Below are 15,673 nucleotides of genomic sequence, written 5' to 3'. Positions count from 1 at the left end.
TGTTTCCCAAACCATACAGGGAGGAGAAAGTACCGCAGCCAGTCCGCACATTTATCCCGCCTGCTTGGCAGTCACTAATGTGAAAATCTTAGAAAACACAAAGTTTTATTTTTTTAAAAAAAGTTAGGATTATATTCTGTGAAAAAAAAAAATATCTGATATTAAAGCGTATCGAAACACAGCAAACTTTCTATAAAATAAAAGGAGACTTGAAAAATCGAAAATCGTGGTGACAGAAAACCTTAGCGTGACTTGTGCAAATAGGTCAAGAATTATTTTTTATTTTTTTAAACACGCTGTGTCACATTTTGACATATTTAAAAAGAAAATGCTGTACTTGGAAAGTTACTTTTGCCATCCAGAGACACTGCTTGTTTTGTGTACCGACGTGTCAGAGATCACCCCCTTTCCTCGACACAAAAGTAATCACGATTAAAATTATGCTGACGTTAAAAAAATGCAAGAAAGACCCCCCTTTCTTTTGTAAAAAAAAAATAAATAAATAATAAATACAACGCAAAACAATAAACATATGCATGTATCACGGTGCACGCGGGGCCGTACAGAGCCTGTGGGGCCTGATCCAGCGCCGCGTGCAGGGCCGGCCCTGCTTCCAGAGGCCGAGCGCCTCCACACCTCAGGATTGGGCCCTCCAGGCGGGGAAAATAAAAGTAATTTGTACAACGTTTCCCCCAGCATGGCAAAAGCCAACCAGTGCTTAATCTTGCAAGACAACACTGGGGATTTTTCAGCTTAACTAACTTTTTTTTTTTTTTAATTATCCCATGGAGTACGTTTCCTACCCAAATCATTTCAGGTTGTTGTAAATATTACTAAAGCAGACATCTCACGTCCTTTCAATACATTATTTTAACTTACATTTTCTTTGCAAAAAAATATGAAAAATTGAGAAATCGATAGTAGAAATACCCAGCAGCAAAATTCTGTCGTAATTCAAGGGCTTCTATTGGCCTCCCAAAAGGTTTCACTGCACTTATTCTGAGAGGCCCTAAAATTGTAAATACCTAAATCTACACGTAGTTTCGCAGCATTTATTTTCATTTTAAACACAGATTGTTAGAAACTGCCACAAACGACATAATATATTTCATCATAGCACAGCAGCAGCGCGGCAGCAATCACAAGTACTATGGATGATTATTAAAACCTAAGCAGGTAAAATAAAATAAATCACTCCAATGATTGACACATTCCTCTTTTTTTTTCCTTTTAACTCCCCTCCTCTACTGGAAAAGATCTTAGTTTCAAATTTCAGCAAAGTTTAGGGAAAAAAAAAAGAAAAAAAAAGATTGCTGCGAGTTTGCAGTCGGTAGATTCGAGAAGTGGGAGAAGGCACAATCAGAGCACATGGAGCTGCTCTCCCCCCCGAGAAAGAGCTCTCGCAGGAAAGAAAGATAAAAACTACAGGTCCCTGCGAGCTATTAAAAATAATAAATCCACATTTCTGCTCCCTCCTGTCCTTCCCCTGCCCCGCTCGGAGGGAGCCACGAAGGAAAAAAGGCCTTTTGTCGAGGCCAAGTTTATCTGCTAAGGTACACACAGCAGACGCTGGACAGACCTACAATGAGGAAGGGGATCGCTTTAAGCATTAATGGTTTCTGAACACGTCTGGGTATATCCTGAAATATTTTAACTTTTCTGCTTTAAGCAGTGCTTTGTCCTGACTGATCTCATGGGCTCGGGACTTTTTTGGCTCGACGCTGGATGCTATCCAAGAGCGAGCTGCTTTAACCTGCGCTAAAGCCGATTTCTACGGCGTGAACCTGAACGGGGAGGTAAAAGCAACACCCGAAGGAAAAAAAAAAAATGAGAGGGGAAAAAAAAACTTCTAAAAGATCTGGGGATAAAAAAAAAAAGAAAAGAAAAAAACAAAAAAGGTATGCTTCGGTGTGCAGCCAGGGTCTGCTCTGAAGCGGTCCCATGGCTGAAGTAAATGAGAAGCGGCGCTGCTCGGCTCGAGGTGAGCACGTCCGTGCCAGGCTCCAATGTGTCTTTTCAAAATGGTGTACGGCGAGAAAAGGTTAATGACTCATAAACAGACTAACTTTCAAACTGTGTTCCTAGACACGGTCCTCCGTAAAAGCGCGCCGCCGAAATCTCGGCGTCGAGATATTAGCAGAGGCGAGGTGGAAATAAAAGCACTCAGGACGGATCAAACAAATTGTGCTGGAAGCGGGGAGGGGGGGAGCGGTTCCTGCACAATACAATTATTTATTTCAGTGTTATTATAGCAAAAAAAAAAAAAAAAAAAAAAGTTTTGGAAATGTGTCAATGCAAGTGTGCTAACAGATGTGCAGACTTGTCTGCAGCCTCGCTACAGAACACACGGATTTTAAGAAACTCGTGCAAAAAGGAGGTGATCTTTGCCTTTCCCCAAGTTAGCTCTAAGGGAAACTTTCAGAGTATTTGATAAAGACGCTTGCTTTCCCCCCTCGGCGCCTGATGGGTCACCTAAAAATAAAAGGCACGGGAAAACTGGCAAAGCGAGAATAAAGAGAAAGTTTTCACCGCGATACTCCCCAAAGTTGGAGGACAGAGCTCCGCAGAGCGCTGCCCGTTCCTAAGCAGCACCTCGAATTTGGGCCGCACGATTCTGCGTCTGCTCGCACCGCGGGTCTCGGCTGCTCTGCAGAAAGGTGCAAAAAAGCACGACAAAAGAGCCCCAAAATCCCACCGAGGAGGCTCGCCATAATGAAACGCTGCAGAGGAGTCTTTTGAAACAATATATTTGAGCTGATCTTTTTGAAATTAAGCCAGCTACAGCGACCCTTGTTAATATTTTTACAATCCATTTGCTTGTAAATCTATTAGGAGATGTGCATATGTTCCCCAACTCGTCCCTAGATCTGCAGCAGATATGTAAATGGAACGATGTTTAGATTTTCCTGACAGTTGCTACAAAATGCTCATGCCATTTCAGTTACAGTGCTTGGATAAATACACTCTTAACTATGATTTCTGTTTGTTTTCCTTTTCTAACCCACTTTCTAAAGCTTTCCCTTTAAATCTGAACCCAAACTTAACAGCGACAAAAAAATCCCCCTTCCAAAACTCCTATCGCTAAAAGCTCCTAGGAGTCCCGAAAGGCAAAATAGCAAATTGCTTGCAATTGGCGGGGACTTGTCCCCTTTTTCCACCGAAAATGACAGAATCACCTAACTGATCCTTCCGAGGGAAGAGTTTGCCAGGAGGCCTCTAATCCTCGCCTTACTTTTCCAAATGTGCAACAAGAATGCGAGATTTGCACAACCGGCAGCGCTGCTGGCTTTTGTCTGGGCTCTTTTTTTTTTTTTGGGGGGGGGGGGGAGGAAAAAAAAATAAAATAGAGGAAGGGGGGGACTGAGACAACGAGCAACGGGCCCGTGGCTTTTATTTTCCCCCCTTCGCGTGCAACTGGGCCTACCGAGGGCGAGGAGCCCCGGTGGGGCCGGGGAGCGGTGGCGATGCTCGGTGCCCCCGGGCAGGGCGCTGCGCTCCCCCCCTGCAGCCCCGGGGCTGTCGGAGCCCGGAGCTGGCAGGGAGAGGAGCGAAGTTTGGCCGGGCCCTTGCTCGGAGCCGCAGCCCCGTGCCCCGCAAAGTGCCCCCCCGGCCCCGTTCCCCCCCCCTGCGGCCGTGAGGCTCCGGGCGGGCGGCGGCGGCTCCGGGCTGAGCGCTGCGAGCGGGGCGCCCCGACGGGGCGGCCTGGGGGGGGGGGGGGGGGGGGAAAGGAGAGGGGGGCCCCCCGAAGTTTGGGCAGCCGCCTGCCCTCTCGCTGCCTTTCCTCTATTTATTTTATTTGTTTTTATTTTTTTTCCCGGCCAGAAAGAGCCCGGAGAGGCTTTCTCACCGGGATGTAAAAAAAAAAAAATAAAAAAAAAAATTCAGAAATATGCATTCAAATTAAATTAGTGAGAATAATGTAGGCAAAAATCTCCTGCAGGAGGAAATAATCTGGGGTTTGAGTCCGCCACAAAGCGTTTCCTCGTTAAACCATTATATCCTGCTAATTGAAGGTGTGCAATTTAGCGTCCTGCAGCAGGGAGCGGGCAGGGGGGGGGCGGGCGGCGCTCCGCGGCCGCGCAACCCCGGGGGCACCGCGGGGACCCCCCCCCAGACCCCCCGTTCCCGGCCGCAGCTCCCCGCAAACGGGGCCCCGGGGGGGGGGGGGGGGGGGGGCGCAAAAGTTGCGCCGAGTCCCGCGGCCGGCGGGGGGGGGGGGGGGGGAACACGCACCCGCACCCCGAAACAAGTTTGCGGGGGGGTGTGCGGGAGGTGCGCGGGGGGTGCGCGGGGGGTGTCCCCCCCAAAATTGCGCGCAACTCCCCAAGCTCCCCGCGCAGCGCGGCCGCTGCGCGCTGCTCCGCGGGGCCGTGCGGGGCCGATCGTGCCCCGCGTGTCCCGCGGGTGCCCCCCGCGTGTCCCCCCCCCCTCACCCCTTTTCCACGCACCCCCCCCCCCCCACACACACACACACACAAACCCCCCGGCCGCCCCCGCCGCCGGCTCGTAAACAAAAGTGCGGAGTTCGGGGCGGGGGAGCCGGCGTGTCGGGTGGGGAGGGCAGGGGGAAAAAAAGGGGAAAGGGGGAAGGAGGGAAGGGGAAAGAAGGGAAGGAGGGAAGGGAAGGGAAGGGAAGGGACGGAGGGCAGCGGGGGCACCGCGGGGCGCAGCGGCGGCCGGGGCGCTCCGGCGCCGGCATCGATCGCGGATGACCAAGCACGGCGGGGCCGCGGCGGCAGCGGTGCGGGGGGCGTCCCGCAAAGCCCCGCGCCCGCACGGCCCCCCACCTCCCCCCCCCCCCCCATTAATTAAGCCGTTAATAAGTAGGCGCCATTAGCCATGTGCCGCCGCAAATGGCCGTGCGGGGAAAGGGGGTAAGGGGAGAGAGAGAAGAGGGGTGTGTGTGTGTGGGGGGGGGGGAGATGCAAGGGAAAGGCACCGAAGTGAAGTTTCGGCGAGCCGCCCCCTGCCCCTGCCCCGGCGCACACGCGGCCCCCCCCCGACCCCCCCTACCCCCCCCCCCCAAGCAGCGCCGGCCCCACCGCGCCCCGGCACCGCTTACCTGGGTGAGACAGAGCGGAGAATACATGTCTGCTGCGGGGGGCTGCGGGCTGGAGGTGTGCGTGTGCGGGGACACAGGGAGACAGAGGGGGAGAGGAGGGGAGGGGGGCGGAGGGGGGAGGGGGGGGACAGAGGGAGAGAGAGAGAGGGGAAAAAAAAAAAAAAGAAAAAAAAAAAAAAAAGAAGAGAGAGAGAGAGAGAGAGAGAGAGAGAGGAGAGAGGAGGGGGAGCCCCGAGCCTGCTTCTTGCTTTCACATTTCCAACTCTGCCAAACTGCAGCCGGCGCGGAGCCGCTCCATGAGCCGAACTTTAACCCCGCCTCGACTTGCCCCGCACTAGGCGCTCGGCACGCCCGCCCGGCTCGGGCTGAGAGGCATAGCGCTGCCTGCCCGCTGCGCGCTGCTCGCCGCGCGCCCCCCCCCCCTTTCTGCGCTCCGCCGCCGCCGCCGCCGCGGCCCCCGCGCTCCGCGCCCGCTGCGCTCCCCTCCGCGCCGCCCGCTCTGCGCCGCGCCGCCCGCCCGCTCCGCGCCGCCCGCGGGGGCGGGGAGGGGCGGGGAGGGGGCTGCGGCCGCCGCCTCCCTCCGCCCCGCCGCCCCGCAGCGCGCCCGGCCGCGGGGAGAGCCGCGGGGGCGCCGCAAACTTTTTGTGTGCGTGCGTGTGTGTCGGGTTTTTTTCTTTTATTATTATTTTTTTTAATTATTTTTTAGTTTTCAGGGTGTTTTTTTTTTTGTAATATTTCGGGTCAGCCCTCCGTCCCCTCCGCCGAGGGATGCTCGCATGCCGGAGGGCGGCGGACGGGCTTGGGGAAGGATGGGGGGCAAGTGGGGTGGGGGGGGGGAGTGGAAAGGGGGCTTGGGGGGGGTCTGAGGGGGGGTCTTTAGGGTTTTTAGGGGGGAACCGGGGGAGCCGCGGCGGTTTCCCAAGTCTGGCGAGCCCCCGCCACTTGTCACTTCACCCCGAGCGCTCTGCTGGCGGTGCTTGTGCGCTTCACCAAAATCACATCCGCCGCCACGGGCAGGAATTGTGCCTCACCTCGCTCCCCCCCCCCCCAGTAACCCCCCCGCAATAACCCACCCCCCCCAATAACCCAATAACCCACCCTCCCCAATAACCCACCCTCCCCAACAAGCCCCCTCCCCAAACCCGGAGCGCTCCCGCTCCCGCTTTGTGCTGCCACCGGCGGCGCCGGGGGTCGGGGCTTGGCCGCCCGACGGGGGGGGGGGGGGGGGGGACACGGCGGGGACACCGACCGCCCCCTCGGGGCCCCGTCCGTCCCCCCGTCCCCCCGTCCCCCTGTCCGTCCGTCCCTCGGGACCCGCAGCCCCCCGCTCGCCCCGACGGCAGCCGGGGGGGGGGGGGGGGGGGCGGAACTTTGCGCCCCCCGGGGCTCCCCGTGCGCCCTCCCCCGCACCTCGCTGGGGGCCCGGGGGGGACACGGGGGGGTCCGGGGGAGGTGTCCCCGGCTGCCCCGCGCCCGTTGCGGGCTGCAGCGGCCGCGGGAGGAACTTTTTTGGGAGCCCTCCGGGAGCCTTGGGGCCGCGGGACGGCTCCGGGCGCCCTCTAGGCGGGGGTGGCGGCCAGGCGCAGCGCGCAGCGCTCCGCACCCGCGGGACCGGCACTCGGGAGGTGTGGGGTTTTTTTGTTGTTTTTTTCCTAAAAACCTGGTTTTTAAGAATAAAAAAATCTACTTTTTTTTTTTTTAAATTTTGGGTGCTGAATCCCGAGGTTCCCGCGGCTCCGCAATCCGCCAGCGGCCCCGGCCCCGCGCGGCGCCGCCAACTTCGGCGGACAAAAAAAAAAAAAGAGTAAAAATCCCGATTTAAAAAATAATCAAAAATAAAAAATTTAAAAAAAAAAGAAAAGGCGCGCCCCTCCCCCCGGGGGAGTTCAAACGTCGCAACACCCGCCCCCGCAGCTGATTGGGCGGCTCCGGGCCGCGTCACCCCGCCCCGCCGCTCCCATTGGCTCTCCCCGCTGCCCGTCACGCCCCGCGCCCGCCCGCGGCCCTTTGTTGCGCGCCCGCGGCCGCCCCCGACGGCGCGCACGGAGCCGGCGCGCAACGAAAGGGGGGGTCGGGGGGGGGGGGGCAGGGGGGATCCGGCGCCCTCAGCGGCTCCCCGACCCCCTGGGGAAACTGAAAAAGCGTTAAAAAGAGAAAAAAAAACGGCGCCCCACAGCGCAGCGCGCTGCCAGACCGCGCGCGCAAAACCCGCGCAAAACCGGCGCAAGTCCCGGAGCGGCTGCGGGGAGCTGGGGGGGGCCCGGGGGGGGGCCCGGCAGCGCCACGGCCGGCGGGCACCGGGAGCACGTGGGAAACTTTGCGGGGCTGCGGCGATTGGCTTCGCTCGGCGCCACTTTTATTTTTTTTATTTATTTCTGGTTTTTTTTTTTTTTTGCCGATTTTTTTTTTAATAGCTAAAATAAACTTGCAGCCGTTGGAAACCCGGAAGAGAATAGGAGCCGCAGCCAATTGCCGCCTGCCGTTAGGGTTGCTTGTGGGTTTTTTTTTTCTCCCCCCCTTTTTTTTCCCCCCCCCCCCCCCCCCGAGGCGCGCTCCCGCGGCCGAGCTGTGCGCGCCCCGCGCTTCCCAAAGTTGCGCCCGGCTCGGCAGCCCCCGCCCCCTCCCCTCCCCTCGCCCCCCCCCCCCGATTTCCGCAGTCGCACAGGAGCCCCGAGCGGGGGGGGCGCCAACCAAGAGACCCCCGTCCCCCGTCCCCCTTCCCAGTGCCGGGGGGGTTCCCGGCTGCGCAGCCGGGGGGGTGAGGGGGCGCTGCGCCCCCCCCCGAGGTGCCCCCGCTCTGGCACCGGCAGCCGGGCACGGGCAAACTCACCTGGCCCCGGCGGCCCCCCCCGGGCTCTGCTCAGCCCCGTGCTCTGCGCCCCTCTGCTCCGCACCCCCCCTCCTTTGATTTGCGCCCCCCCGTTTGCTCTGCATCGATTTCGGCTTTGCGCACCCCGTCTGCTTTGCACTGCTTTGCTTTGCACCCCTTTGCACACCCCCTTTGCACACCCCCTTTGCACACCCCCGTTTGCTTTGCACACTCCTTTGCACCCCCATTTGTATTGCACCCCCCGTTTGCTTTGCACACCCCTTCGCACCCCCCCATTGCTTTGCACACCTCTTTGCGCACCTCTTTGCACCCCCTTTGCTTTGCACACCCCTTTGCACCCCCCATTGCTTCGCACGCCCCTTTACGCACCTCTTTGCACCCCCTTTGCTTTGCACACCCCTTCGCACCCCCCCATTGCTTCGCACACCCCTTATGCACCCCTTTGCACCCCCCCCTTTGCTCTCCCACCCTTTGCACCCCCCAGTTTGCTCTGCACTCCCCCGTTTCCTTCCCCTTCCTTTGCACCCCCCCTTTGCTTTGCGCCCCTCTTTGCACCCCCATTTCGGTTTGCACCCCCTTTGCTTTGCACAGCCCCCTCTCCGCGCCCCCCCGCTCTGCTCCCCCCCTCCCCGGCCGCGGCCGGGCAAGCCCTCGGCGGGGGAGGAACTTTTCCTTCCAGGCGCGGCCGTGCCTGGCAGCACTGCAGCAGCCGAGCGCCGAGCTGCAAAGTCTGCAACTTACCCAGCACCCCTAAAATAGTCCTGATTTCATCCCTGAAAGGATTTCCTGGCTTTGTGTGTCTTAACTAGCCTTGGCCATTTTTGTAGAATAACCCTATTATTCACAGCTCCGAGGGTACAATCTGCTAAAGTCACTTAATAAAAAAAAAAAAAAAAAAGAGAGAGAGAAAAAAAGAAAAACCTTCAAAGGGCGTGAGAAATAAAGGCAAACAAACAATTGTCTGTAGCTCTCAGCTCCCCTTGATCGTGGATGCCCGCTTCATTAACAGCAGAAGCATTATATTCTTAAAACTGGAAGCCCCGAGATGCGTGATAATAATGCAAAATTAATTTGGGGGGAGAAGAAAAAAAAAAAAAGTAAATGGATCTGAAGGTTAATCACTTTTTTTTTTTTTTACAACAAAGTGAGACTTCAACTTCCACAACCTAACGAGCGGTGCCGTTATCCCTCCCAACGCACCGCGTTTAATCCGCTCGAGCAGGTAGCCACCGACACGGGGCTGCCGCCGCGCTGAGCAGACAGCGAAAAAAAGGGAAAAAAAAAAAAGAAAAACCAACAAAAAAAACCCAAGCCAACCCCACAGCAGCGAGCTCACGGAGGATTTTCAGTTTCCAGGCGTGCGTGCACAGCTCGCTGTGACCTCAGTCCCCTCGTGGTGACCCCCCCGGGGCAGCCCACGGGACGGGGCACAGGTTGGGAGCCACGGGGGAACCCCCCAAACTCCCCGTGTCCTTCGGCAGGGCTCGGGGCTTGCGAGGGTTCCTCTCGGAGGATGGATGCGTGCTGCATAAATTAAAACATCATGTCCCTCCGCCGGGTGAAAGCGTTATTAAAAGCAGCATAATAAGGGATTTCCACCATGTTATCAGGCGTACAAAGGGAACGCCGAATGGGAGGGATGGCTGTCACCGGGGAAGAACAAGCTGGGGTTTTGGAGAGGCCGGAGGAGCGCTCTGAATAGCCCGTCAGCTGGGCAGGGATCAGCGCGGACAATGGCCGGTCTATACGCCGTACGGCCTGGCAGCAGCCCGCGGCCGGCAGGCGAGGCCTCATCCTGACTTCCAGGCGCCACACGGCCCGGCAGGGCCCTGAGCATCGCCGGTGGCTTTGGGATCGCTGCCCTGGGCCCCGCTCGGCGCAGACACCCCCCGAGGGCAGTGGGGGCTCGGTGCCGAGCCCCTGGCCTGGCCCTGGCCTCCCAAAGCCGCCCCAAATCCCACGGCGGCAGTGGGGACTCAAAGCCTGGCGCTTGCTGCATCATCCCGCGACCAGCGACGTGTCGTGCCTCACTGCCCCCCGGCCCCGCCAGCCTCCCCAAAATTTGTGTCGGACACAGATACCAACGCTGAGAGCGGCCTGCGAGGCTGCTGGTGGTGGTCGTGCCTGCACGGGGTTTGCTCCTGGGCTCCCAGCCCTGAGGGAAGGGCAACAGGCCCAGCGTCCCGCAGACGCTTCTCACCCTCCGAGAGAAGCTTTGGGCAGAAGCTGAAATCTCCAGATTTCAGGGGGCAGCTTAAATAGGCAGCCCGATGTGTTTGATGGACATTCTCACCTTACCCCACCACACACGTACAAATATTAATGTTTTGCTTGCTGCATTTTCCATCCACCGCCAAGGCTCCTGGCAGGTGAGTGGGACGAGCGTTGCCATCCCTGCTCGATGGACGAGGGCGGCTGCACCAAGACCAGTCCCCAGACAGGCCCAGATTTTGGGGTGTGGGCCAAAGGTGGGTCTCCAAAGCCACGGGGACGGGAATTACGCGGCGGTCAGTGCTCTCTGCAGCGCTGTGAGGTTCCCCCTGGCCGTGCCTTCCCTGGGTCTCTGCTCATCCCCACGGCCGCACATGAAAAAAGCCCACAGAAACGCCTGCGGAGCTCTCGTAATGCTCTTCCGCAGGGCTTGAGCCTGTTGCAAGATGCATTGCGGAGGAAATCAGTTATCGGGCAAAGCCTGCAGACCACGGGAAGGGAGAAAACAGGATCGGGAGAGGCGGGAGAGGCAGCACTTTCCCTTTTGTTTTGCTGCAGACCTTGTAACGGGGAGCACGACAAGCTGTAACGCTGCTTTACCATGAATATACCGCACGAGCAGAGTTCAGCTGGAGAAGTGGAAACACCACGAAGTGAAAGTGCCCTGTGACAGGAGGGTGCTTTTGCCAGCCGAAATTTCCGGGTGGGTTCGTGCAGCGCCCGACGGCACAGCCCCGCGGCACGGCCCCGCGACACGGCCCCACGCACTGCACCGATGTCCCCATCCCACTGCATAAAGCCCTACTAATGCCCCCGGGACGGGATGGGAGCACGTCCAGGGGACTCCCAGAAATATTTTGTCATGTGGGTGTCTCTGCTGGAGGCTGCTGGGCACCTCTCGGTGGTACCAAACCACTGTGTGGTGACGGCGGGAGAATTGGGCACAGCCCTGATCCTGCTGCCCGCCTCCATCCCCTGCTTTCTCGGGCACTTTGGTGTACGCGCGCTGGGCCTGAGCTTGCACACCTCCATGCAAGTTTTTTTGCTCGAGGAAAGTTTGTGCAAGGGTGATACAATCACGGTGAGGCAGATCCTGCACGTGCGTGCACACACGCTTATTTCAGTGTATTACCCGCGCGCTGCCGTGTCCGTGCGAAGCACTTCCCAAAGGGACGCGTTTCTTTTGTTGCTCTTTTCCCTATGGGAACATCTCACATTTAGGGCTCACTCCTAAAAGCTGAGATGGAACGCGTGGTGTGAAAATAAAGCTGTACGTAACGAAGCTGCTCGCGGGGCACCGTGACAGCCAGGTGACACACAGCGATGCGTGTGAGAAGGGAAAGCTGCATTTAGGAGGAAGCAGGAATCGAGTGCAGAACTGCCAGCGGGCTCACCTCCACGGCGTGCGACCCGCAGTGCTGCTCCAGCCCTAATTAGCATGCGTTCCCTCCTGCCCTGAGCTGCACGCCCGTCTCTGGGGTCTGTAACTTTTAAAAAGAAGAGCCAGCCATTCTTTCCCCCAATGGGAAGCAAAGCAAAACAAAGCAGCGACGCGCGGACCCAGCCGCTTTTCGCCCTCCTCGTCTGTGCCCAAGTCCCGGGAGGAGAAGAAAAGGCTGCGAGTGGCCTTTTCGCGGCAGCCCTCTGCCAACTTCGTACCTAGCCCCGCGTCTGGCGAGGGGAGCGTGCTAACAGGTGCAGGCTTTAGCGCGGCTTGTCTGGCATTGTGCACGAGCACATAATTCGTCTGCAAATCTCTGCCACCGCTATTTTTCAAAATAGTCGGAGCCCTGCTGACCCGCAGCACGTAGGAGCGCCGATCGCCTTCCTCGCGGCTGCGGAGCAGGGAAGTTTTCCACCTCAACTTTTCCCCACTCTGACTTTTATAAAAATTGTATAAAAATTGCCCTCTCCAGCCTTAAATTACGCGTTCTTTAAAACAGGACAGGTCTTTATTCTTGGTAGGAAGGAGAGAGAGGAACTAATGCAAGTAATGCAGAAGAAACACTTTTATCATAAAGAAGTTAACCTAAATGAAATCTCAGAGATTAAAAAGCAATACACTTCAATCGTGACCAGTAACTTTTCACTTCCTCGCGTTTCCTAACTTCATAGACAAACTCGTAACATGCAAGGGGTCGGTCAGACATGAGTCGTGTGCCCCCAGTGTGCGAGGGCTGCCTGTAAGAGCCCATGCTCCTGCCTAAAAGTCGCCTGGGGAACCGCACAGCTTGCTTGCTCTGCCTCGCCCGGTGCCTACGGCTCGTCCGCAGCAGCGAAACAAACGTCTCAGCTTCTGCACCTGAAATTTGGTGAGGTCTTCATTACTGTAATTCACTGACCTGCCGCATCGTACGCTCTGGCAACATAGATCCCTGGGACGGGCACCCTGCGCTGCCACCGGGTCTCTCCGGAGAGGCTGCTTTGTTTTTGTAGAGTTTTCTTAAAAACACAGGAAAGGAGAGGTGCAGACCCTGCGGGGGGAGCCCAGACCCTGAGCGGGGAGCCCAGCCCCAGCTCGCCCCGTGCGGCACCAGCCCCTATAGGGTGCCGGACGCTTTCTATAGGGTAAGCCGGCACGCCGCACAGGTGGCCCCTGCATGGGGATGCGCTCAGCTACGCTTTTATTCCATCTCCTGGAAAAAAAAAAAAAAAGCACAGAAATCACGGCACCAGAATCACCTCCCTAAGCGTGCCCAAGGCAGCTGGCAGCTTTTTGGCTGGACAGGGTCTTTCGGAGCCCGGCGAGCAGGTGCACGAGGGGCACGAAGCGCCGCAGCTCAGCGCGCTGCAGGGATGCGCAGGCATCCTTCCTCCCTCCGAGAGGGGGACCGCCGAGCCCGGAGATCCCCCAGCCCTCTCCTCCGGGAGGAAATAAGCATTTCCTTACAGATATTCTATTTTTTTTTTAAATCCTCTTCAGATTCAGCTTGTCGCTAAATATAGAAACTCTTGTAGCCACACAAAACGCGCATCGCCCCGCAGCTGCTCATTTGCAATTTGTTCTGCACTTAAAATCTCTTAATGCTACAAATAAACTTTGGGAAAGTTACATCCCAATAAACAATGAGGTGTTGTTTAAAATTACATGTGCTACTGTATTATTAGGTCTCCACCGACACTACAATTATCTTCTGAAGCTGGCAATAACGTATTAGCTGTGCAGTCAGACGCAGAAATAGACTGGTGCATAAGCCCTCTGCCATTTTTATGAATGGAAAATATTTTAAAAGATCGCTTCCAGTTTCTTCTTTGTCCTCGCCACAGAAGGAGCCCCCTCGCCGAGCAGCTTTTCCCACGTCACTTTAATAGCCACGTACATTCTCCATACATCGCGACACACGAGCGGCTCCCCCCGCCCCCCCGCCCGAGCAGTACATATACTTAGTGCATTAACTACTCGCTCCTCGCTGCCGGGGGATGCGGGATCCGGGAGCTCCGCGCTTTTATTCGCGGATTTTTGCAAGGACACCCCCAAAAACGCGAGCGTCCCGGCCCGGGAGCGCCGTGTCCGCCGCTGCTGCCTTCGCCTGCCCGGGGCTGCCCGGGGATGCTCGCCGCTAGTGCCCGGTGCCCGGTGCTCGGTGCCCGGTGCTTGATGCCCGGTACCCGGTGCCCGATGCCCGGTGCCCGGTGCTCGGTGCGCACCAGGGCGGGCGGCGGCTCCGCTCCCATCCCCGGGCCCCCCCGGCATCGCCGCTCCGGGGGAGGAAGGGGAAGGAAAAGAAGGGGGTGAGGGAGAAAAAAATAATAATAATAAAATAAAAATTAAAAAAAAAAAAAGCCTTGAAAGTTTGCGGCGCGGATTTGGTGGGCTCGGGGTATTTTTAGGGAAAGAAGCAAAGCTCGCAACCTGCCCGTTCCTGCCTTCGCAAACGCTCGCGGAGCCGGCGGTAGCCATTTTCAGCTAAGGTACAGCAAAAGGAGAGAAAAAAGGCAAAAAAAAATAAAAATAAAACATAAAATGAAAAAAAGCAAAAGCAAAAGGAAGCCAGGGAGAGGCGCGCAGCCCCGCGCAGCTCCGGCCGCCCCGCGCAGCCCCGCTGCTCGCTCCGCGCCGCCCAGCGCCGCCGCCCCGCGGGCCGGGGGGGGTTCCCCCGACTCGGGCTTTTTTTTTTTTTCTTTTTTTTCCTTTTTTTTTTTTTTTCCTTTTGCCGCAGTCTCCGGCCCCGCAGCCGGCGGCTCCAGCTCCCGCCCCCCCCCCACCTCCAGTCGCGCACAGGGGGGGGGATGCGGGGCGAGCCCGGGGCCGCCGCCCCCCCCCGCCCCCCCCCTCTCCCCCCCCCCCGGTTACAAAAAATAATAAAAAAATAAAAATCATACAAATATAAAGGCGGAAAGGCTGGAGGCAGAAAGGCAGAGCGAAGCCAGAGCCGGCGCCCCCCCGGCCCCCCTGCAGCACAAAGCCCCGCAGCAGCCGGGGGGGGGGGAGCTGGGGGCGGCCCCCCCTGCCCGCCCCCGCCACCCCCTGCCCGGCCCCTGCCTGTGCCTGCAGCTGCAGCACCGCCGGTGCACGCACACGTGCACGCACACGCACACACACGTGTATGCACACAGGCGTGCATGCATATGCGTGCACGTGTGCACACGCGCGCACATACGCATGCACAAAGATGTGCACACACATGCACACGCATGCACATGCACACGTGTGTACGGCACATGCCTACACACACACACACGCGTGTCACTGAGGCAGGCGGGGAAAAACCACGGGCTGGGTGAGGGCCTGGGGGGCTCGGACACGCAGCTGCGCCCCTGCACCGCATTAGGCCCTGCCGTGGGCGCTCCCCTTTGCACCCTTGGACAGTAGCACATGAAACCCACTACGGGAAGCAGTCAGCACTGTTCCTGTAACTTAGGGGCTGGCGCAACCTCTGTTATTTTTTATTTATTTATTTATTTATTTATTTATTTTGCCTGTGCCAGGGGCTGCGCACTGTTCTGGGCACGTTTGCAGGGGGAGAAGTTTTGGGAATGCCCGAACCCTCCAGCCCCCCTGATGCGACTGCCTCAAGTCGTGCAAGAGCTGCGGAGAGCCCAGTGCCACGTGCAGGTGGCCGCACACCCCTGTAAGTGCCCACCTCTTGCAGCTTGCGATAAGCCTCCCAAAGCAAAGCAGCACGCGGGGCTTTCTGCAGTTTGCTCCCGATCCCTCACTCTGCGCCCCCTCTGCCAGAGCCCTGGGAGGGCGAAGGTGTGCAGTGTGTGCAGCGTGAACCGTGCAGCATGTGCAGCACGTGCAGCACGCAGCATGTGCAGCACACGCCATGCAGTGTGTACAGCGTGCAGCACGTGCAGCAGGGCCGGAGCGTTGTGCCCAGGCGTGGGGGGCAGAGCACCCCCTGGCAGCAGGAGCATCCCGGTGCCATTGCACAAGCAGTGTGCCATGGGACACGTCCCCTCCGCCCCATGCACAGCACACGAGGACACGCACGCCCCCAGCCCTGGCCAGGCCTCAGGAAGTTCTCTGCCGTCCTCCGGAGCAGACGAGGGCGGTGCAATTGGCGTTTAATTGCAAGCACCACGAGATCTGCTCCGAAAGGGACGCCGAAGGCCCTTGTAAATGG

At 57.9% G+C, this 15,673-nt stretch overlaps 1 protein-coding gene across 18 annotated transcripts in view; it reads right to left on the bottom strand.

Moving 5' to 3' along the window:
* The window catches only part of NFIA (nuclear factor I A), a 351,994-nt gene that overhangs the window by 245,719 nt on the left and 90,602 nt on the right, over window positions 1–15,673 (bottom strand). For 3 of the 18 annotated variants that reach the window (XM_067001541.1, XM_067001545.1, XM_067001547.1), the window contains exon 1: window positions 5,063–5,553. The exons of 10 other annotated variants lie outside the window; for them this stretch is intronic. In XM_067001541.1, coding sequence (XP_066857642.1) covers window positions 5,063–5,089 — 27 coding nt within the window. In that variant the 5' untranslated portion in view covers window positions 5,090–5,553. Of the gene's footprint in view, window positions 1–5,062; window positions 5,555–15,673 lie in introns of those variants that run through there. 5 more of the 18 variants (XM_067001548.1, XM_067001542.1, XM_067001543.1 and 2 more) reach the window with 3 other exon arrangements.

Source organism: Anser cygnoides, chromosome 8, assembly GCF_040182565.1.
Source record: "Anser cygnoides isolate HZ-2024a breed goose chromosome 8, Taihu_goose_T2T_genome, whole genome shotgun sequence".
NCBI lineage: Eukaryota > Metazoa > Chordata > Aves > Anseriformes > Anatidae > Anser > Anser cygnoides.
The sequence above is the reverse complement of the archived record's forward strand: the minus strand, read 5'-3'. Positions and strand labels throughout refer to the sequence as shown.